The 25184-nt window shown below is 33.4% G+C and overlaps 1 protein-coding gene and 1 pseudogene across 1 annotated transcript; one reads left to right on the top strand and one right to left on the bottom strand.

Annotated features, from left to right (window-relative positions):
- Positions 1 to 788: 788 nt before the first annotated feature.
- LOC125222558 (2-alkenal reductase (NADP(+)-dependent)-like) lies at positions 789 to 2947 on the top strand. Its single transcript, XM_048125237.1, has 5 exons — positions 789 to 1007; positions 1393 to 1570; positions 1709 to 1875; positions 1950 to 2032; positions 2396 to 2947. The coding sequence occupies exons 1-5, from the start codon at positions 789 to 791 to the stop codon at positions 2772 to 2774; spliced, it is 1026 nt and encodes a 341-aa protein (XP_047981194.1). The 3' UTR covers positions 2775 to 2947.
- Positions 2948 to 3690: 743 nt separating this feature from the next.
- LOC125218462 lies at positions 3691 to 6113 on the bottom strand (annotated as a pseudogene).
- Between the last annotated feature and the right edge of the window lie 19071 nt (positions 6114 to 25184).

Raw genomic sequence — 25184 nt, 5'->3', positions numbered from 1 at the left:
TTATTTGGGTAAGAAATTGTTGAGCACGACTATCCCACGTCAGGTGTTAGAGGGAAGTTGGAAAGTGTATATAATTCTTGTTTAAACCTAATTAGTTTGCAGACCTTTTGAGAGTGACCTAAAAACAAATCCGCGCGGGCTTGACCCAAAACGGATAATATCAAACTACTGTTGCAGTCGACGATCCTAACAAGTGGTATCAGTTGGGCCCAATATGACCAAAGGGCTAGGCCTGGATGACCTATGATCGAGTGGGGCCCTGGATTACTTAAGTTTGAGTTAGACCCGTAATGTCTCGATGTGTCGACTGTGTCCGTCTGTTCCTGATGTGGTCTCGTTTGAGGGGAAGGTTTGTTGAGCACAAACCCACAAACAGATTCCACTTCGGGTGTTGGAGGCAAGTTGGAAGGTGTATATAATACATGTCCAATCCCAATTAGTTTAAGGCCTGTAACCCAAAAACAAATTCATGTGGGCTTGATCCAAAGCAGAAAATATCAAACTACTACTGATTAAGAAGAAAAAACATATCAATTTTTCATACGTCGCACGGAATTACTAAGTCAGCGAAGAAATGCCAATTCATTAAGCTCTCTCTTGATATTATAATAGTGCAAGAAAATTATTCAATTTAATAATTGTTGAACCAATCATTAATGTATTTTAGACTAGTGGAAGAAAACTATTCATTTTTATTTGCAATAGAATAAAAATATAAGGCAAATTTTCCTATATAATGAACCCAGTCCATTAGGAATAAAAGTATGCAACACTAATACATAGAGAAAATGGAGGGAAATAAGCAGATCATATTGAAAGACTACGTGAAGGGTTTTCTAAAAGAATCTGATTTGATTTTGAAATCCTCAATTGTTGAACTGAATGTCTCCAGCGATTGCAACGGCGCCATTTTGGTGAAGAATCTCTACTTATCTTGCGATCCGTACATGCGTGCTCGCATGGTGAAGATGGAGGGAAGCTATATTGACGCTTTTACCCCTGGTGAGGTGAGTATATTCTACACATTAACTGCATGGCCTTATATATATTACTCCATATGCAAGTAAATCAAATATTAAAAACATCTTATACGATACTAAGAACTCATCTGAAAATTACATATTTTAGCTATCGTGTGGCTGGTAAGTCACCATGTGGAACTAAGTTTTTCCAAAAATAAGAAGATAAGGGCATATGGGTCATTTTACTTTTTTAAGTCATTTTTCATATACCATATTTTAAATTAAAAAGAATTTTATAAAGATTCTGACAAAATTTCGATTGTATATGATCAGATGAATTTTTATACAAAAATATGTCCTAACGAAAATTGGCATGTTGATCATTTCAAATGTCACATTGTTATTAATATTATTTTTAATTGTGGAATAGGTTATTGAGGGATTTGGAGTTGCCAAAATAGTGGATTCTTCAAATCCAAATTTCAAGAAGGGTGATTTGATTTGGGGCATGACAGGCTGGGAAGAGTACTCTCTAATCAAATCCACCGAGGCTATATTCAAAATTCCTTCTATTGATGTGCCTCTCTCCTATTACACTGGAATTCTTGGTAAATTACTATGTCAAATTATCTGTATTGTGTTGTGTTGTAAACACTACTATTTCTTTATATAGTTGAGCAAAATCAATTTTTTAATTCATACACGATCAATTAAATTAATAGGCAGCCAAATGAAATTTTGTGAAGGTATGGCTGGTATAACTGCATATGTTGGATTTTATGAGATTTGCTCTCCGAAGAAAGGTGAAACCGTGTTTATATCTGCTGCATCGGGTGCGGTTGGTCAGCTTGTTGGCCAATTTGCTAAGCTTTTTGGGTGCTATGTCGTTGGAAGCGCAGGATCACAAGATAAGGTGTCTTATCAAATTTATATGCCATTAATAAGTTTTTTTTGTACATATATCTAATTATATATATTTTGTTGAAGGTGGATCTTTTGAAGAACAAATTAGGGTTCGATGATGCATTCAACTACAAAGAAGAATCTGATTTGTATGCTGCTATGAAGAGGTAAATTAAACATAATATCACAACAACATTATTTCATGAAAGTGTTCAAATTTGATCATAGTGCAGTTTTTTTTGTTATAGTACTTTTTTAGAATGATCCGGAAAAAAGTTACCTCGTCATAGAAAATATAATCAATGATAAATATGATTAACTATGAATGAAGTTGTTAACGTAAACTAATCTATATCCTTTGCCGGCTTATCAATAATTATTACTCATATTATAGAGTCCAAAAATTGACCAAATATGAAAAATGATTACTTTTTAGGGACGTACGGAAATTAAAAAATTAAAATATTTACTATAGACGAAAATATACTATAGTTTCAGACTCGGCATTTCCCCTTTTATTGTGTAAATAGGTACTTCCCTGACGGGATTGACATATATTTTGAGAATGTTGGAGGCAAAATGCTTGATGCGGTGCTCCCGAACATGAGATCCGGTGGGCGCATCGCGGCTTGTGGGATGATATCGCAATACGATGTGGAGGATAGAGACGCTACACACAACTTGATATATGTGATTATAAAGAAAATCCGAATGCAGGGATTTCTGGTGTTCGACTACTTCCACCTCTATCCTAACTATTTGGCCATGGTTGTACCACTCATAAAACAAGGGAAATTGGCTTATCTAGAAGACATTGTTCATGGCATAGAAGCTGCACCAGCTGCTTTAGTTGGACTCTTTTCTGGTCGCAATCTAGGGAAGCAGCTTGTAGCTGTGGCTCGTGATTAACTAATACTAATCCTATACAAGTATTTAATGTGTGTGTGTGTGTGTAAAATCCATTTACCAATTTATACTACCTTGTTTATCATACTCCCTCGTCCACTATTAATTGACACACTTTGACCCAACACGGGTTTTAAGAAATGTAATGGGACAGTGGGTTAAAAAAGTTTATGGAATGTGAGTCCTACTTTTACATACACTACAACAACAAAATTCTTTAAGGACATTTTTTAATGCAATTAAAGAAACTAATTTATATTTCTAAATATGCCACCAACACTTCAAAAAATGTACTTATTATTGGTGTTCCAATTAAAATTAGAGTGTACAAATGGAAGCTTCCTAAAAAAGCAAAAGATTAAGTTAATTTATGCTTTCTTTTACGTCCTAAATTGTTGTTATTTTCAAATTTTTTGAAACGCAAGTAATTGTGTCTCGATTTTTATACCTTCAAACTTAAGTTTTCTATAGTGATATCTGTTTTATATAAAATGCGAGTGAAAATGATTTAGTGGAATGTGTGTTCAATTACCAAAAATAATAAAAAGCAAGTGTGACAAATATTGGCGGACAGACAAAAGGGAAACTAGTGAAAAATAATGACGGACGGATGGAGTAAAAAAAATCCATCCAGGCAATATAAAAGTCTTGACTGCACCTTTCTATTTTATTTACTCTAATTATGAACACGGGCAATATTCTATTTAACCATTCTCTCAATTTTCAGCAATTATGGAGTACTTCATAATTTCTCACAATTTCAAATAACACAGTTCTGATTTCTGAAAACAATCGTAGAATATACAACCAAAAAAAGTAATTCAACAACCATAGCAACACTAAAAGAGTGATTAAAAATTAATAAGAAGTCCACGTTACGCCGTTTATTTAATTACTTAGATGAAGACAAGCGTTAAAACTAAACAACATAGTCTCTGGCTACAAGGATGAGTGGATTTTTCTTGTGCATAGTTATTCCAGGTACAACTTCGGTATCTATATCTTGAGCTCGAATCCCCGGAGGCATTTCCCAGTCGAAATTGTAGAGAAGACTTGCAACCGTGAGTTCCACGTTTGCAAGTCCCATATACATCCCAGGACAAATTCTTCGTCCCGATCCAAATGGGATCGCTCCGAAGTCTTGCCCTGTGATGTCAATACTGGTATTCAAGAACCTCTCGGGCCTGAAGTCGTATGGATCTTCCCAGTACTCGGGATCTCTTGCAACTGCCCACGCGTTAACATAAACCAATGTGTTGGGTTGAATCTCATAACCCTCTAGTGTGCATTTTTCCATTGTTTGTCTCGGTACAAGCAGTGGAGCTGGAGGGTACAACCTCAATGCCTCCTTAATCACTGCTTTCAAATAGGGAAGATTAGGCAAATCATCTTCGTCTAATTTTCCCCTTTTTCCTATCAAATTTCTGATTTATGCTTGTACTTTTTTCATCACGTTTGGAGCTTTCATTAGCGCCGTCATCGTCCAAACGATTGAGACAGTCGTAGTATCTGTTGCAGCAATGAAAATATTCTACAAAATAGAAAATCATAGAGTGAAATTTCATTTTTAGCTTTTAGTTCTTCTCGCTTTCCGACTACAAGTGGGAATACACGTTTATATGCAAGAGGAGAGATTTCATTTTTTAATTTCACTAACTTTATATTTTAATGTAATAATTTATAGTACTAGTTTGTAATTTTCACTGACCTTACATGTGCAATGCAGTAATAGTTTTTAGATTAACCATATCCTACTCCCTCGTTCCTGGAAATTTATTACTTATCAACTTTGGGTTCGGCATGAGTTTTAGTGCATTATTGATAAAGTAAGAATGATAGATAAAGAAAGTTTTTTTAAGTATTCTTAGTGGAGAATGGGTCCCACCTCATTAGAGAGAAGAGAGTTTCCAAAATTGAAAGTTTATACTTTTGGGGACAGACGAAAAAGGAAATACTCCATACTCTTTAGGGACGGATGGAGTATTAAAAGTAGAGTCACATGCCACTAACTTTTTTAACCCACTTTCTATTACTCCCTCCGTCACACAATAAAAGTCGCATTTTGCCGTTTCGGTCAATCCCATAATAAAAAGTCACACTTCACTTTTATCATACATGGTAAGTGAGTCTCAGATTCCACTAACTCACTTCACTAACATTTTATTATAAAATCTATATAAAAAAGTGGAGCTCATATTCTACTAACTTTTCTGATTTACTATTCTTTATATTTCACATGTGTCTACACCAAGTGTGACTTCTATTATAAGACGGAGGGACTACATTTTTTAAAACTTGTGTCTGATCAAATGGTGACGTATTATAACGGATAGAGTGAGTATATACAAAATATAGCTAATGAAAATGATAAATATTGGTGAAAAGCTTAATGACACATTTATATGCGAACAGATAAAAAAGAATATGTGTTACTTCATTTAATAGGGGACAGAGGAATTAATAAATAATGCTTACCATTAGGAGTGCTTTGATCTGATCCCAGCCAAGCTCAACAGATAAAGAATTATCCTCTTTCAGTTTGATCAAAACAGAAAGCACATCTCCCTCCTCCTCCTTCGACCGGCGCTTCTCCTCGATGAGCTCCTCGTAGAACGAATCGAGATCCCAGAAAATCTTCTCCAGCCGATCCACCAAACCACTAAGCTTATCAACCCAACCAAACCAAGGAAAGTAGTCCCTCACATAGAAACTCGCCATCAACTCCTGAGCTTCCCGCAACAGCTTGTCGAATCGCCTCATCTCCGCGCCATGCTCATCATATCTCTTCCCAAATGCAACTCTGCATATCAGAGTGCTGCTGAGCGCCATTGCAACGGCGCTCAGTTTCACAGCCCCTCTGACGCCCCGGATCTTATCCAGCATCTGGGAGACCTCGTCCTCGCGGATGGAGCGGAAGGACTGGGTCTTCCGGATGCTGAACAAGTGGATGGAGGTGATCTTCCTCACCTCCTTCCAGTAGTCGTCGTAGGGGGCGAATACCATGTCGCAGGCGTTGTAGGAGAGGCGCTGCTGGCCGTGGAGCTTCGGCCGGCTGCAGAAGCCGAGGTCCTGCGTTTTTAGGGCTTGTTTGGCAGCTTTCGCAGAGGAGACGACGGCGAGAGGGGTGGAACCGAGTTTGAGTTGCATTATTGGGCCGTGTTTTTGGGGGAGTTTCCATAAGTAGACGTGGTGGTCGGTTGCGGCGGCGAATTGGTGTAGGTTTCCGATGAGAGGGAGGCCGGGGGGGCCGGGGGGAGACGGCCTGTTTTGGGGTTTTCTTCTTTTGTGGATGATTAGGTATGTGAGTATTAGTGGGAGAGCTATGAATAGTAAGAGCTGCATTGTGGGGTTTTTTAGGAGGAAGATTATGGGGGAGAAGTGTGGGTTATTTTCATGGAATGAAGTAGATGTTTAGATAGATGATAATCAAGAAGGAAACATAGATCGCTGTCACATTTAACTTATTGAACTTTCATTGCTCCTTGTCCGCAAAAGAAATTTCTAATGGCATCATCTCTCGTAGGAGAGGTGAATTTCTTATAACTATTTCCTCTGTTCTATTCTAAGTGGAACATTTCTAATTCGGTATGAATGATGCAAAACGTATAGAGAAATTAGACTGAACGGAGAAGTAATCAAGATGAAAATATAATTATAAAAATTAAACTGCGTCCAAAAATAAAAGCAACGCTATTTATAATCGTTTAGAAAACCTAGAAATTCAAAAGGAAATACAAAAGCAAAATAGAAAATTAAAACTAAGTCCAAAAATATAGTAAAATGTCGTTTTCACCCCATAAACGATGTCGCGATTTACATGTACCGTGCGAATTTCAACTCATTCTGACACCGCAGGTTTTTGCTCGATTTCTACGTTGAACCTGCATCAATAGGACTTTATGTAGTGGAGAGAATAAGGTAAAAGAGAAGAAAAAGTAGAGAGACTGATGTTTCCATGTTCAGAAATGTGTCATTTAGAGTGGGACATCCCAAAAGGAAAAATGTGTCACTTAAAGTGGGACGGATGGAGTATTATGTTTGCCTTCTTTTAATGAAAAATCTTCTCCAAAGAAAAAGGTACTCCCTCCGTCCCACTGAAGATGACTCACTTTCCTTTTTGGTTTGTCCCAACCAAGATGACACATTACTAAAGATGGAAACACCTTTATCTCTACTTTATTCCCTCTCTCTTACTTTAAGTCTCTCCACCTAACACACAAAATAAAAATGCATAAAATTCTGTGCCGCCCAAGGAAAGGGTCATCTTCCTTGGGACAGAGGGGGTATTTCAGAAGGTATTAAATATTTTCCCATTTTAAGGAGGTATTTGGGAAAGTATTATACCTTTATGTTTTGGAATGTATCTTGTACTATATTTTTTATTTGAGAAAATAATTTACCGTTCTATATATTTTTGAGTGTATTAAGTTATCTCTAACCAATTATTCAAATTCAAATCCATTTTTGAGTATATGTCACACTAAAAAGTAGTACTCCCTTTGTCCCTTTGTAGTAGAGGCATTTCTTTTCGGCACGAGATTTAAGAAAAATTATTTTAAATGAGTTAATAAAAGAAGAATAAAGTAGAAAAAAGGTAGAAGGATGGAGAGAGAGTAAAGTACTTTTCGCCAAAAAAGGAAATGACTCAGCTACAGTGGGACAACCCAAAAAGGAATACGACTCAGCTACCGAGGGACGGAGGGAGTACTAGTTTTATTCATACCGTTTACGCTAAATTCCAAATTTACACCCTCTTTTAGTGTACTTCTCACAAAATTATTGCAGTAACACCATATTTGATGTTGTTATTTAAAAAACTCCAAAAATAAATTTGGGTTTAGTGTATACTTGGAAAAGTTTTTAACAACAAAAATAAGTTTTGGTATATGATTGGAGATGGTCTTAGAATAAAACCAGAATCCATACTGGCCCGTTTCAGTTGGCAAAAATTTATACTCCATCCGTCCCACTCAAGATGTCCACCTTTCGTTTTCAGTTTGTCCCACTCAAGATGTCGACTTTCTATATTTGGAAATAAATTCCTCTTTCATCTCTGCCCATTAAAATATTCAACTCTTTTTTTCTCTCTACTTACTCAACCTAACAAGTTCTTCTAAAATTTTGTGTCACTCATGAATAGAGAAAATATTCAATGGATCTTCCATACTAAAGTGGCAATATGAGTTGGTGTACCCAACTAATTAACTTCTGATAAATGAAAAAGTAAATGGCTCGCATCCAACTAGACATGCCAACTAATAGAGTTACTTTTAGAAGATATGCATTAAATCACTTTATGAAAGATATGCATTAAATCACTTTTATAGAATAATACGTAATATTTAATATTGAAATCATCAATATATTTTTTCCTTTGTGTATACACTACATACTTATATATAATATAATAATATTTTATATGTATTCATCCTCTTTAGGCAATAATAAAAAAAATACAATACAATCACGTAGTACCACACTTTGTTAGTATTATTTTAATTTTATGACTATAATTTTCTTTTTCTTATATATTTATATATAAAGTATATAGGGGAGTGATCAGTTGCTAACTCATCATTTAATTGCTAACTACAACTAATTTAAGACCATAAGATTTTAGAAAACTTGTGGTCTACAATTTTCCACGTGTAATTTTCGTTTTTATTAATTAAATCGAAAAAGATAAAAAAAACTACCAAATTAGGATTTTGGATGAAAATGTCAATATAGTGTTTCGAAAATATCAACACAATGCTTTGAGAATGTTAACACATGGCTTATATTTACATTCTACATGTATTATATTAACATATTTTATATATCATATTGACATTTGTTGTTGTAGGAAAAAATATGAAAATTTTCAAATTTTTTTTCTAATTTTGACATCGGAACATATGCAAGTGATATCTTGTTAGAATCCTTATGCAATTATCTTTAATTTGATATATGTTGTGTGAAAAAATAAGTTAAATCGAGAAAATTATATGCATTTTAAAGTTACGAGATATTTTTCAAAAGTTAGTTACAACTAATTTGTTGTAAATTGACCTTAATACCCTTATTAACTTTGTTTGTTGATCGTATTGTTTCCGGAGCTAAGAGCATCGGCAGCGGTGCTCTTACGCCGTCCGTGCCGCTGAGCACCTGTCGTCCGTCCGCCGCTGCAGCTCGTCCGTCCGTGCCGTTGAGCACCCTTACGTGGCAGCGTCTGATTGGCCAACGGTATAGCCGTTGGCAAATTCGATTTTTTATTTTTTTTTAAAAAAAAAAATTCAAAATTTATTTAAAAAAATGTTTTTAAATAAAAAAAATATTTTCCCACTTCCCAACAAATTATATCCGTTTTCTACCGACTTTTAATTTATTTTTCAATTTTTTTTCCCCAAAATTCACATTTTCATCTATAAATACCCCCACTTCAACACAAAAAAAAAATCACATTCTCTCACCTTTTTTCTATCGTCTACATTCTCTCATCTTTTTTCTCATATTCTCATCTTTGTAGGATTTTAATTATGTATTTTTTTTATTTTCTAGGATTTTAATTATGTATTTTTATTTTTTAAGATTTTAATTATGTAATTTTTATTTTTTAGGATTTTAATTATATAATTTTTATTTTTGAATGTATTTTTATAATGTAGAAATATTTTTAATAATTGGAGTATTTAAATTGAATAATAGAATGGTGGGACCCTTGAGCTTGTCCTTAGCTAAGAGCACGGATGTGGGTGTTGTGCTCTTAGCTAAGGACAAGGAGTAAAAGTGGGTCCGGGCCCACTTCCGTGCTCTTAGCTAAGAGTACGGATGAGGATGCTCTAATGATCTAGGTAGCCCTTAATTTGAATATGTAATGGCTATTATTTAGTTATAGTTAGCAATAAGTATTGAGTTAGCTATATAACACTCCCCAAAGTATATATGTAACTAAAAATACACACACAAAAAATGATCATAATTTAATTCTTTCTATTTTTTAGTGCATTTAAAGTGTTATATATACTTAGTAACTTGAAAGTAAAATTAAATTATACCTATTTAAGTATGTAAATATATTTATATACAGGAGCAAAAAATATTACTAGCAATTTATATATTTTACGATTATACAATATTCCATAAAAGTGGTTTAATAATTTTTTTAAGATTTTAATGCATTAAAAAGGTTATTTATATGAAAATAAAAATTAAATCATAACTATATGTAACATTCCTCAATTTGTCTCTCATTAATTGATACGAATTTCTTTTCGTACATTTACAATTAATTGGCACTCTTACTGTTTACTATTTTAGATAATGATTATGTATTCTACTAACTTATTTCACTCACATTTTATTATAAAATTAATATATAAAAGTAGGACTCACGTTTCACTAACTTTTTTCACTCATTTTCCATTACATTTTTTAAAATTTGTGACAAGTCAAATGGTGCTAATGAATAGGGGACGAGGGGAGTTATACTCAAATCGACTACAGTTTTTTGAAGAAACAACGGTGGATTGATTAAAAGTATTCAACGATACAATCTGGAATAAAAGACCAAAACATAAAGGGAGGATACATAAATGAGTTATGAGCTAGAATATGTGCTAACATATTGTTTGAACGACGAACCCTAGCAACTACCACGTCAGGTCTCTGTAGTAGTAATTGTTGACATTCCGATATGACGGCTCCATATTCGGACCAATCGGGTGGTGTGTTCATAATGGAGAAGACCATTGTGCATCTGTGTATATGATATCTGGCCCAGGACACTCTTGAGAGACATACTAAAGAGTAGTGCGAATGGTTATCGCTTCAGATACACGGGGAGGCACAATCACATATTGACAAGATGAAAATGCATTAGGAATTAAAATGTCATGCGATAGCAATAAATAATCTGTGCCGATCATATTGGACTCTGCGAATGTAGCAGCATCCGTGTAACACTGCCTGCTTTCGGATGGGGCTATTCCAGTGCTGAATTGTGGAGATTCACGAGGAGCTATGGGGTCTGCGTGAAGGCATGATTGTTTTCCGCCTTGTGCCGTTTGCCATTCTACAAGTGCTTCTCGAGCTTGGTCAACAATTACTCTCAAATCGACTACCGTTAATTTCGACAATATTGCCTAGCCTACGTGCGCTGCATGTTATATACTCTCTTCGTTTCATCGAATATGACTCACTTTTCATTTTTGTTTGTATTAGCTAAGATGATCTATTATCAAAAATAAAATAATTTTATCTCTATATTATTTTCTCTCAATTACTTTATTTACTCCCCTAAACTCATTAAATAAAGTTATAGAAAATTCCATATTATCCAAAAAATTATCATTTTCTTAGAACAGAGGGGGAGTATTACTTTTGTAAAATAAAAACTCTCAAGTTAGCCAGTCCTGTTCAACAGGTCATTGATATGACAAATTTACTACTAGATCTGAAATCTCTTTATAAGAGTAAGTTTATTAATGGTTGCATCACATGATCGACACGCCCAATTAACAACAAATTATTCTCCATTCGTTCCATAGAAATACGTCATATTTCATTTTTCGCCCGCCACATTCAAATTAGTTTATATCCATTTATGAAAATATTTTTCTCCTTTTCGTTTACTTTATTATTTATGAGCTCCACTATCCACTACACAATTTCAATTACTTTCTCCTTCTCTCTTACTTTACTAATTATGCATAAAATCCATGCCAATACCAAATGACATATTTCTATGAGACGGAAGGAGTATTAATAATGCATAAAATTCTATGTAATACTTCCTCCGTTCAATAAAAAAAATAAGCATATGATATGGTACAAGAATTAAGATTAAATTGGAAAAGTAAGAGAGAAGAGGAAAATGTTAGTTAAAGTAGTATTAGTGGATGGTGGACTCTATTATTATTAGTGTTTTAATGGTGGTGTAAGTTGTAAATAACTTGATAACTTTTTATAAATAAAAATTCTAATATTTTTATGGGATGGAAGAAATAAAGAGTGCACATATTTATTGCGACGGAGGAAATAAATACATTTTGTATCCGTGAATAAAAATCTCATTTGAGATTTTAATTCGTCTATTAATAGAAATTTCAGTTCATACATATGTACTATTTCATTCTAACTAGGTGAAATCAATAGATTTCACATCCAAGATGCCTTTGAAAACATCTTCAGATATAAAACTATGAGTATTGAGAGACGCTCTTGTTATGCCCAATAAGAGGGCTCGGTAACAAACCGCTTCTTCCAACGCGTGTCCCATTCGTTCTGCCCGTAACAATTCAATTAGTTCTTTCGAAATTTTCTATAACAGTCAACGGGCAGGGAGGGACTCTTACTGTCTTTATAGACCGTACCTTTTTCTTGTTTTTTATTTCCTTCTTGACTCTTAAAAAGGGGAAATAGTACTATAATACAAAATGTTTGAACAATGTTTCAAATTAGTACAAAAAGTTTTAAATAACTGAAAGTGGACTTTATTTTGCTATTTGTTTTTAAAGAAGGGGCTTCAAAGTATTAAATTTTAAAGGCGTTGTGCTATAGTATTTACTCTGAGTTATTTGGGAAATTTTCAAACAACAAATCTTGGGAAATTTTTAAACTGCAAACCACGCAATGAGGAACTTTTAAACAGTGTCTTTGCTATAGCAAAAAAATAAACGGATTTTTTTAACTTTTTGTTTTATAAGGGGTATCAAACTTAGTTTTTAAAGGAAAAAACTAACCCTAATAGCAGTGTTTCTATACGGTGTTAAAAGAAATTTAAAAGAATGTATTAATTTAAAACAATAATGAAACTTTTACTTTTGTATTAATTTGAAATGTTAATATTTTGTATGTGTGGTGTAATTTTCCCTCAAAAATGCATATCCACATGCACACTTCAATCAACGGAGATAAATTTCAAGATAAGAAGATTGGATATATATTGATGAATTATGATTTTGTTCTTGCCAAATTTTGCTTATTAAATTTAAAATGGGGGATAACAGCAGAGTTCTTGTAAAAATGTACTGTATTAATTCATGTTTTTTTCTCGTATGAAATTATACTCTTATAACAGCATAGTTCTTGTAAAAATACACATAATTAATGCCATTTCGATGCTAAATACTCTATCTGTCCGCGAATAGGAGTCCCGTTTTTTCATTTTAGTCCGTCCGCAAATAGTTCACTTTTACCATAAATGGTAATAGGGTTCCACCTTCCACTAATTCATTTCACTCACATTTAATTTAAAACTAATATAAACAAGTGAGACCTCTATTCCACTAACTTTTTCCCACCCACTGTTTTTAACATTTTTTAAAACACGTGTCGTCCATATATGGATATCCTAATGGCGGACGGAGGGACTATATATCAATTTTTCTCATCAATAATCTTAATAATATGTTACTTAATACTTAATGGATAATAAATAACGGTATAAAATTTAAAGTATGTGTATTATTAGTACTCCTATATGATATTTTAAGATAAACGGGCAAAACTTTGGACTTTCCCTATTCTCTACGTAGCGAACAAATCATAGAACCTCAACTAGGGTTTGCCGTTTTTTAATCTTCCAACATAACTGTTCACACTTCACAACTATTTTCTTTGGTCAATCTGCACATGTTGGTTGATGTTATAAATACATAGTATATGGGTAGGTAGATCCAATCAAACATCCATAGCATGGTTTATTAAACGTGACGTAAGGCTTTAATTTAAAATAGGTGATGTATAATTTTTACTCCAGATTCTCATTGGCAATTAAAACTAAAAATATAACATATAACTGTCCTACATCGGTGTCAAGAGAAAATTGAAACTAGTATATAAATTTCATGGGCCACTCCTCTTAGTACCAATTGGTTTTAGGATGGAACCCATGAATTTCTATCATGGTATCTCCCACATCGGTGTCAAGAGAAAACTGAAACTAGTATATAAGTCTCATGGACCCTCCTCTTGACAAAACTGAAACTAGTATATAAGTCTCATGGACCCTCCTCCTATCACCAAATTGTTTTAGGATGGAACCCATGGATTTCTATCACTCACAAATAATTTCTTTGATTATAAAATTGTTTGAGCTCAACATATCTTACTCCCTCTGTCCGCTATTGTATATCCCAATTTAATTACAATAGCTCGAGTTTTAAAAAATTGTTTGACTTTGTAAAAGAAAGTAGGAAAAAAGTTATGTTATTGGAATGTAGGAATGTGATCAAATGTAAACTCTAAATATTGTACAAACTCAAAACTATGATCTGAACCATTGAAAAATGTCAACAGATCACAAAAAAGCATCAACAGGAAAATGTCAACAAAATTTCAACGATAGTCAATGATTGATGATGTGTTGATATTGTGTTGATACTGTGTTGACATTAAAATCTTGAAATTTTACACTGTTTTGATATTGTATTGAAACTGTGTTGAAGCTGTGTTGAGGAGTTTTGAGTTTGTACAATATACTCCCTCTGTTCCATTAGAAATGAAATGTTTTCCTTTTTGGTCTGTCCCATTAGAAATGAAACGTTTTCCTTTTTGGTCTGTCCCATTAAAAATGAAACGTTTCTAAAAATGGAAACAATACTCTATCTAGTTTTTCTTCTCTCTTACTTTACTCTCTCTTCATTAACTCACAAAACAATACTACATAAAATCTTGTGCCGAAAAGCAAATGTTGCATATTTAATGAGACGGAGGGAGTATACGTTTGCATTTTATTACTACCGCTTGGAATGTATATCCTACTTTTATGTATTGGTTTTATAATAAAATGTAAGTGGATTGACTTAGTAGAATATGAGAAACACTTGCCAATAATAGTAAAATGAAATGATATATTTGTTAATAGACATACGAAAAAGGAATAATTACGACATATAATGGTGGACGGAGGAAATATGTAACAGCCCGGATTTCTAGGGTATAATAAATACGGCGACTGCTAGTTAGGTGAACTTAAAGGCAACAAGAACGTAAACTAGGGTTTCATTTAAAGAGATTTGACCAAGTGTTTAATGAACTATCAAGGCAATAAATCAACGGCTTAGTCGCGAAAAAAATCAAGATGAAGAGATAACATAGGCTAAGCTCAAAAGTCAAGGGTTTATTGTAAATTCAACAAAACGCAATATTTCACAATATTCCAATTCAAAGAAATGAGTCCAAATCAACCAAAGATAATAAATTCCCAAATATTCAGCGGAAGCAATCCAAGAGAAAGCGAAGCCATGTATGAAGACACGACTACACTTAAAGTTCCAAACATCCATTTTATTCGATTCAACTGTCTCAACACCACCGACCGCCAGTCGCCGCTCAACATGCACATAGGGAAAACACATGCAGGGCTGAGTATTTTTAATCATACTCAGTGAACTCGAGTTTTTGCATTTATTTAAAGAATAGCATGGAGTATCACAAAAATATTTCATGGACTGGCCAGTCAAACAATACCTCCCATTTTCTCATCAATCAACAATATCATGGTGCGACGAAGTGTGGCCACAATTTCGCCCAAGAGACCGGCCGACTAGCAAGGACGGCTCCCGATCTCCTGTGTACACTAGCCTGATAGGGTTTGCGGCCATACTCAGACCCGAATTCGTTTATATAGCCCTATAGCCTAATGAAGCGCACTCGCAAACTAGGCATCAGACACAATATCCAAAATAATCATAGGCATGGCATAACAGTTTAATCCACCCTTATTGCTCCACTATCATAATTTGCAAGATAGGAGAGAGTTAAGAATAAAGCCCACCTCGATTCCTAGGCCACAAGTATGTTCTTCTTCTTGTTATCACTCCGTGAACGCGAGTTCTCACCTTTAATTTATGTATTACAAGTAAGTCTCAATCATGGATCAAAATCATCCATGTTCTCACGTTTCCCTTCTTCCCATCGATTATTTTTAATATCACCATTCAAAATCAAAGTACGATTATCAAATCGCCTTTATTCGCACAACAACTCCAAATTTATCATCAAATCATGTCACGCATGAGTGTTTCCCACACAACACACACACACACACACAGCACACGTGTGCACGCATACCGAGGTGTGCACACACACACACACACGGTCACACACACATACACGATCACACACACACACACATATGCATCCCAAATTCATCGATTGTTTTCCCCTTCACTCAATCTAAATGCATGTGGACTCAAGAACACCGATTGATCGGTAGAAGAAGAGAATATCAAAATAAAAATACTTTTTCAATAGAACAATCGGTAGGAAACAAGTAGTAGCCTTGGTTCTTCAAGATTTCTTGAATTACAACTTCAGCTTCTTCTCCAAAAGATGATGAATAAATGGAGAAATGTAGAAGAAAAATTTGAGAGAGTGGAGAGAGGGAGAGAGCGACGTGAAGAAGAGGGGGGGGGGGGGTGATTTTTGTTGTGATCTAGGATTAGGTTTCTCACTCTTATTTATAGAGTGCAAAATATAATCCCATAATTAAATAAGTAAAGATTTGGTAGAGATATGAGATAGTAGTGGCGTTAAAACTGGTGAGGAAAAAGGGGATTTCGAATTTTTATGCTATTTATTAGCATAGGATTTAATTTGGATATTTCACGGAGTAGGATAAAATATCACGGAGCAAAATAAAAATAATAAATCTCCCCAATCAACATGAAATAGGCGTGATTTTCGATTCCTTCCCCAAGGAATTATTTAAAATCCTAATTTAATTAGGATATGGCAAGATCTTCTTAGATATGACAAGATATGCTAGGATATTTGAATTTATTTATGGAAGAGAATAAATAAGGGATCAAATAATATAATAAAAATCCCTTCTCCCATAAAATAAGGGGATTTTCGAAAATCCACCTAGAAACAACATAAGGGCCGAAAATTTATGGAACAATTAAGGAATATTCTGACTTTGGATTTAATTTGGATAATTATCCCAAGCAATAATTAAATCCAAGAAAAATAGGATTTCTTCTCCATTAAATAGGAGGGGTCGAAAACTCCACTTAATTAAATAATGTTCCTATTTAATTTTCACTCATCCCTAAGGAAAATAATTCACCACAATTATTTCACTCTGCATCAAAATATTCACGTATTCGAATTTCACCTCCACATCACATTTTCTAACGACTTTGACCATTCCACGACCACGTCATATTTTCCACAATATTGACTACTCAATAGCCACGTCACATATTCAACAAGTTTGACTATTCAACTCAAACTCAACTCCATATCGCAATTAGGTCACAAAGAATATTGCAATAAATCACTCATCATTTAATCCACATATATCATAGCATTAAAAGCATTTAATGCAAAAATTTTCACATCTCAAAAATTAGGGTTCGAAAAAGCGGGGCGTTACAAAATACCTAAAGTATTTTATAAGTCTCCAACTCAACAAGATCACCAATTACAAAGCATAACTGGAAGAGTTTTGTGTAGTTGGCAGTCGATAATCACATTTCTATTTTAAAGGGAAATAAAATACTACTCCCTCCGTCCCAGAAAGATTGTCTCAGTTCATTTTCTGTACTCATTTTGCAAAAATAATAATAAATAGGTAAAGTTGAAAGAGAGTAAAACAAAAGAATGATTAATATAGGTAAGACTATTCTCTACATTATTCTCTCTTTTACTTTACTTTTTCTCTACTTTAACTATTTATTATTATTTTTGTAAAACGAGTGTGAAAAAGGAAATGGGACAATCTTTCTGAGACGGAGGGAGTACATACTTTAGGTGAGTTCTCGGTATAAGCATTATCATAGTTTAACTTTTTTTATATTTTTATTGTAATATATTAAAATAAATTTTATGAAATTTAACTCACAAAAATCAAAGCTAAATTTATTTGTTTTCTTTATAACTACAAATAAATGAATAAAATGACAAATCGATATTTGATTTATATGAAATTTGAAAACTAAATATTTCAATAATATTTTTAATAGTATTATCAAACTAAATATATAAAATAAAACTAATAATGTTAAACATGGGTTGAACGATGATGATATCCAAATATGGTATGTAGTTCCCCTATTTTGAATACTCATTCACCAATTATATTCGCGTACAAACTAATACTATGTCATACTGGTTATTAGATAGTATAAATTTGGAACTAAAAAAATTGTTAGATTTGAATAAAGATGCCACTGGACTAATTCAAATGTTAATTTGAGTGATTGGTTATGCCATTCTTATTTTTATTAAGTGAGATTATAGACCAAAATTTATGAGCGGGCTTGCATGTATCCGCAGGACTAATTCAAATGTTAATTTAAGTTTTAATTAGAATTAATAATAATAATTAAACTAATAGGGGATTTTTTTGTGCATTTTTTGGGGTGCCCACCATGCGCATGGCTTCCACCCAAGACAACCTCTATATTTTATATTGGTTGTAATAATTAACTTCTTCTAACTTGAAAGTTTTGTCCATATATTGAATGTTATAATCCAATAACTTGTAACTATATTGTAACTACTATAGTTAGTACTCTCTTTGTTTCACAATATTTGACTTGTTTCAATTTATGTTAAGATGAAATGATGCAAAACGTATGGAAAAACAATACTGAATGGAGAAGTAATCAAGAAACCCTAGTTTCTGTAAAAACATTGTGACACCGCAGGTTTTTGCCTGATTTCTATGTTGAAACTGCATCATGAGATGTAAGAAAGTTGAGAGCATGAGATCTAAGAAAATTGAGTTTTAAAATGGTCATGCTTTGCCATCAAAACGATCGAAGCACCCCACCATCCCATTATAAATAATTGATACTCATATTTTGTTGGTTTCACTATATTAATCAGTTGTTAAAAAAAACAAGAGAGATAGAAAAAAATTACTAAAGTATTATTAATTAAGAATGAGTCCCACCTCAATAGAGAGAAAAAAAATTTCAAAATTAAATAATGCGTATTATTATTGTATAGACTAAAAAGGAAAAAAATACAACTCTTTTTGAGAGAAGGGTTAAATTTTTTATTCCTTTATTTATTTTCTCTATTTAATTTAATAAATATTTTTTTAAGTCGTGTACATAAAACTAATGTTATGATGTACTCTCTTGTCCGCGAAATGTTGTCCATATTTGACTTAGCAAAGAATGTGAAGAAAAATGAGTGAACAAAGTTAGTGGAATTTGAATATAACATTTATATATTAGTTTTATAAAAAATATGAGTGTAATGAATTAGTGGAACATGAGCTTCATTTACCAAACAAAATACCAAACAAAAGGCAAAATGGACAATAATTTAGCTGGAACGAATCAAAATAACAAAAATGGAAAATATTTCAGAGTGAGTATCTATGTTATTCATGGGACGGAACTAATTGGTGATGCCATTATAGCGTTATCAATAAAACCAAACAATATTAATAAAACTAGGTCAGGTTGCCTACCATGTCATTACAAATACTACGTCGATGTGAATAAATAATACACTGATGAGTGGGAATATCGAAATGTCAGAACCTGCATTGCTTGTACTGTGTTTATGTCATAAAATAATGACATTATATAACTCAAATTGATAGCGATCACTACAAAACTAGGTTTAATTTTTCAATCTCTCTGAAAGATTAGTGCAAAACAAAGTTTAGTTTTTTTTCTCAATCTAAATTGAGAATTAATAACAATAGATATGTTTACACACATTTATTGTCTAAAATAAATGAGACTAAGTTTTAGTTTTATTCTTTTTTTTAGTCCGTTACACAAGAGTATGCATTTTTTAATTTTGGAAAGTTTTTTCTCTTTAATGATGTGAGATCTATTGTAACAGCCCGCTCTCCTAGAGTACAGTAAATGCGGCGGCTGCTACCCAAAACCGACTCCAACGAAATAAACATAGGCTAGGGTTGCATTTAAAGAGCGTTGACCCAAAGAAATGAAAGCAATATCAGAGTAATAATTGCAACAACTTAACCTAGGAGATTGAAGGAAGAAAGATTTCATAAAAAGCGATCAAAATATCTTAAGAGTACGACATAGTATCCCAAACAGAATCACGAGAAAAAGACTAAGGCCTCAAACCGAAGGCAAGATGCAATTATCCCAAAAAGAAAGGAAAGAAATAGAGTGTATCAAAACTTCAGCGGAAAACGACCAAGAGAGAAGCATAGCTATGTGTGACGACACAACTACACTTAGAGTTCAACACATCCATATTAGTTAATTAAGCTGCTCAACACCCGCCACCACTCGTCTTCATTCAACCTGCACATAAGGAAAACACATGCAGGGCTGAGTATTTTGAAATACTCAGTGAGCTCGTTGCCAAAACATTTTATAAGTTATGCCACCCTTACCAAGTGAACTCGAGTTTTAAGCAGTTATAAAAGAATATCACGAGTATCACAAAATATAGTTTCATAGACTGGCCAGTCAAAATAACCTCCCATTTTCTCATAAATTAACAATCATTCCATGGTGCGACGAAAGTGTGGCCACACTTTTCGCCCACGAGACCGGCCGACTAGCAAGGACGGCTCTCGATCCCATCGTGTACACAGCCTGGTAGGGCTTGCGGCCCACACTCAGACCCGAATTCGTATAAGCAGATCAGATATCACATTAAAAACAAACATAGGTATGACATAACAGTTAAACCACCCTTATAGCTCCGAACAACATTTTGATAAAATAAAAGAGAGTTTTAAGAGTAAAGCCCACCTCGACTGCTTAGTTTTCAAGTAGTTTCGCTTTTCCGTTATCCGGCTTCGCAACCAAAGTTTCACCTTTTAATCACATAGGCACATATCACAAATTAGGTTCAATACTACTCTTACTCATGCATGTCTCATTACTTTTCCCTCTTCCCAACGATTTATCTTATCATTACTAATTAATCAAGATCATGTTTATCACACCATATTCTTTAACTATCAAACACACACTACACCACACCACAACACACACACACGGCACACACACACACGCCACACACACACACTCGGCACACACACATACACATGTTCCCACATCCCTTTTCATCCCTCTTTCACTCAACTAAGATGCATGAGGGTTCAAGAAGACCGATTAACCGGTTGGAAGAAGAAAAGAAGGGGTAGAAGAAGAACAACATAACTCTTAAGCAAAAATACCTTTTTAGAGAAAATCAATCGGTAGGAATAAAGTAGAGACTTGGTTCTTCAATATCCTCAGATTAAACTTCGATTTCTTCTCAAAAGATGAAGGATTTATGGAGTAAAGTGGAAGAAAAATTGAGAGAGTGAATGGGGGTGAGGGGGCCGAAAATTATGGGGCTAGGGTTGGGGTTTTGGTTCTTATTTATAGAGTTCCACAAGATCTTTAGGTAATTAGAATAGAATATTTGGTAAGATCTCATTCTCCCAATTAAATAAATAAATAAAATAATATTGTGAAGTAGGGAAGAAGAATTAACAAAAATAGAAGATGGCAATATCTCCAAATTTTCGAAAATTAGGCTCTCAAAATAGCCAAGACTTTGTTTTGGTATTTTTCCATATAGAATAAGATATTATGGAGCAAAATAAAAATAAGGAAAATCCTCCATGAAACAAGGTGGGGGCCGATTTCTAGCCTTTTAAATAAGGCATGGATTTTTGAATATTGACCAAAATAAAGTAAGGCAAGATCTCTTGAAGTATGGAAAGATTTGGTAGAATAATTAAATTCTAGGTATGGAAGGAAATCAAGTGAGGAATCAAATAAATAGGCAAAATAATATTTCCTTCCCACATGGGTGATTTTCGAAAATCACCTAGAGAAAAGAGGGGCTCGATTTTTCCATCTCTAAACAAGGAAATAATTGGCTCTTGGAATTTAATTTGGATAAATATCCCAAGGATTAAATAAATTCCGGAAAGATAGAAATTCTTTCTCCAAGGGGTCTAGGGTTCGAAAATCTCAAGACTTAGGGTGATAAGTATTTATGGAAATTTTCTCTAATATTCTCACTCACCCATAAACAATTAATTTACCACATAAATCACATAATAAATCACATGCCACATCATTAAATTATTTAGTTTGACTTTTCAAACTTTCAACGCAAACCCTAGACTCAATTTGGCCATAGCATCACATGCAATAAATGCATTCACGACTCTACGTCATCACTAATAAATTTTAGGGCTCTAAAAATAGGGTTCTAAATTACGAGATGTTACATGTATTTTTCAGTATATTAAAATGTGAGGGTAATGATTGTGTGCTGTACGGAACATTTATCTAAAATGAAAAAAAAAAAATGAAAGTTTTATTTTATGAATGCCTCGAAAAAATAAATATAACCTTATTTTGTGAATGGAGCGAATATATTTCCAAAGAATTTAGTCGACAATTGTAAATAACATTTTCAAGAAAAGTTTACTATTAATCTCAAGTCCATTTAAACAAATAAGTGTGAATTACACATATTTTCCTTTCAATTAATAAGTATGAAACGTTTGAAATAAAAAAAAGTATTATTGATAGCTAAATGTGTTACTCCCTCGTCTATCAATACAAGACCAATTTTAATAGAGCGCGTGTTTTAAAAATGTAGTAGAAAGCGAGTGTAAAATGTTAGTGAAATGTGCGTCCATTAAACCAAAAACGGTCCCAACATGTAAGTATATACCCAACACGTCAATTAGAGCATCCGCAGCAGGTGTCCGTCCGTCCGTGCTAGCGGCGGGGACACCCGCCGTCCGCCAATGCATGTCTTCCGTCCGTGCCAGCGGCACGGCGCTGCTCTTAAATCAGAGCACGTCTGTCACACCCCAACCCTTATGACTTATGCACTTACTATAAATAAATTTAGAAATTTTAAATAAATAATTCACGCGCCAAGTACATATAATGCACATGTTATATAATTTCAAAACCCAACACTTATCAATTGAATATATCAAACCATTCTAAACTGCAGTGGGACCCTCTCACCACTCTATATACTATACATTTATCTACATGCAAAAATGATGAGGAAGAGAAGGTTGCCAAAATGCGTCAGCCGCCGACCCTTATAATAACTGTAACTCACATCAACCCACGATCATTGATATCTTATTCCTGAAAAATATTAGTGGTTTATATGAGCCACAACTCAGTGCATATAAACCTTACCTTTAATTTCACACACATATATCAAACTCATTCTTTCATCAAAATATATCACCGGAAGTAATAAATATCATAAACAATTTAACATTCATATGCATATGCCTCTCCATTCTTTTTATTATTCTCTGACACATCAAGCCTGGTATCTGCCCGGGATTTCCATTGTATACGACCCGTAGGTCCCTTTTCATTATTTGACCTTTCCACGAAGGCCCCTCTTTGCTTTTTGACCTTTCCACGAAGGCCCCTCTTTGCATATTGACCTTTCCACGAAGGCCCCTCTTTGATTTGACCTTTCCACGAAGGTCCCTCTTTGCATATATTCTTTGACCCGTAGGTCCATTATCATTGAATATGACCCATAGGTCTTTTTCCATTGTATATCAGATCCAGAGCAAGACTGTCAAATATCCTCTTTAATCTTATGACTCGAATAATTCCAATACCATGCATCAATCATATCCATTGCACCAATTACATACCCATATATTCCATCAATTAACTCCAATACTCTAGATAAACATATCCATTGCACAAATCACATATCCACATCACATTTCACCATCAATATCAAATAACACATAACCATTTAGTCTCATATTATATAATTCAAATATTCACTTCAATTTAACACATAGCAATCAATCATATAAAATATGTAAAATTAAAAGTGTGATTTATATCCACCTGATTATGATACACATAGCAATCAATCATATAAAATATGTAAAATTAAAAGTGTGATTTATATCCACCTGATTATGATAGGTAAACTTATTGCTTCTGAATTCATCTCCTGATTTACCACCCTCGATTGTTTATCCCATAAATCTACTCTTCTCTAATCATTTGTTTTCTGCTCTCACGTTCGTCTCTTTTTCTCTCTTTCTAATTTCCACCCCTTTTTTCTCTCACTACACTCGTATATGTGTATATATATTTGAGCATACTAACGTCGGCTAATTAATCCATTTGTATGTAGTTTCAACAGCTCCATCTGGATGCAAGGCATGCATTTATTCATGGCACTACACGTGCCCTAAAAAAATGGACTTTAGAGTACATAAACAAATATAAATAAAGCTAATTTAAAAAAGTCACACTTATCTACTTTCTAAACAATATTTTGTAGTTTGATAAAATTATACACGCCATACACTCACCTTTCTTTAATTAGATTCATACTTTTGAAGTTGAAGGTAAAATGGAATATTACAAATATGTGTGTAAATGAAATATTACAAATATGTGTGTAAACAAAGTCATAGTAAACAGAGATTACTAGAGCTAAGTACATAAAGAAGTTTAGTTAGACAATTAGTACGTACACACACATATAAATCCATGCACACACTATTACACAATTAGGCATATGTATGTGGCTTAAATAATTATTATGTGTATGACTTAATAATTAGAAAAGTACTCCTAGTCTAACACGTACATGTACATATATGCATAATGCATAATTCAATTATTTATAGTTTTAAACTCAATTACATGTAATTATGTGATAAATAATTGCTAATATCATGAAAGCATATTTCTAAGCACCATATTATATACCAACCCACTCAATCTCTATAATTCTAATAAAAAAAAATGTATATCACGTCATTATAATAAAATATGAAATTATGCAATATAATGTATGATTTGGGTCACGGATGTCACAACGTCCGTGCTGCTGAGCACCCTTACGTGGCAGTGCCGTTGGCAAATCCATTTTTTCTTTTTTTTAAAAAAAAATGCGAAATAAATTTTTAAAAATGGTTTTAAATAAAAAAATATTTTCCCACTTCCCAATAGATTATAACCGTTTTATACACATTTTAAATTTTTTTTTCAAATTTTTTTTCCCCAAAATTCACATTTTCATCTATAAATACTCCCTCTTCAACACAAAAAATTCTCATAACACTACACAATTCTCATCTTCTATCATCTAAATTCTCTCATCTATTTTTTTCATCTACTCTCTCATCTTTTTTCTCATATTCTCTCATCTAAAGAGAACATTGGTGATAGAGGACTAGTCTTCCACGGGGGGTATTTTTTAGTCTTTAATTATGTCATTTTTAATTTGTAGGATTTTAAGTATGTATTTTTTTATTTTCTAGAATTTTAATTATGTATTTAAATTTTTTAGAATTTAAATACTGTAATTTTTGTTTGTTATGATTTTAATTATGTAATTTTTATTTTAATATATTTTTATAATATAGAAATGTTTTTAGTAATTGAAGTATTTAAATTGAATAATAGAATAGTGGGACCCTTGAGCTTGTCCTTAGCTAAGAGTACG

Source organism: Salvia hispanica, chromosome 4, assembly GCF_023119035.1.
Source record: "Salvia hispanica cultivar TCC Black 2014 chromosome 4, UniMelb_Shisp_WGS_1.0, whole genome shotgun sequence".
NCBI classification, from domain to species: Eukaryota; Viridiplantae; Streptophyta; class Magnoliopsida; order Lamiales; family Lamiaceae; genus Salvia; species Salvia hispanica.
Note: the sequence above shows the minus strand (reverse complement) of the source record. Positions and strands in the feature narration are given on the sequence as shown.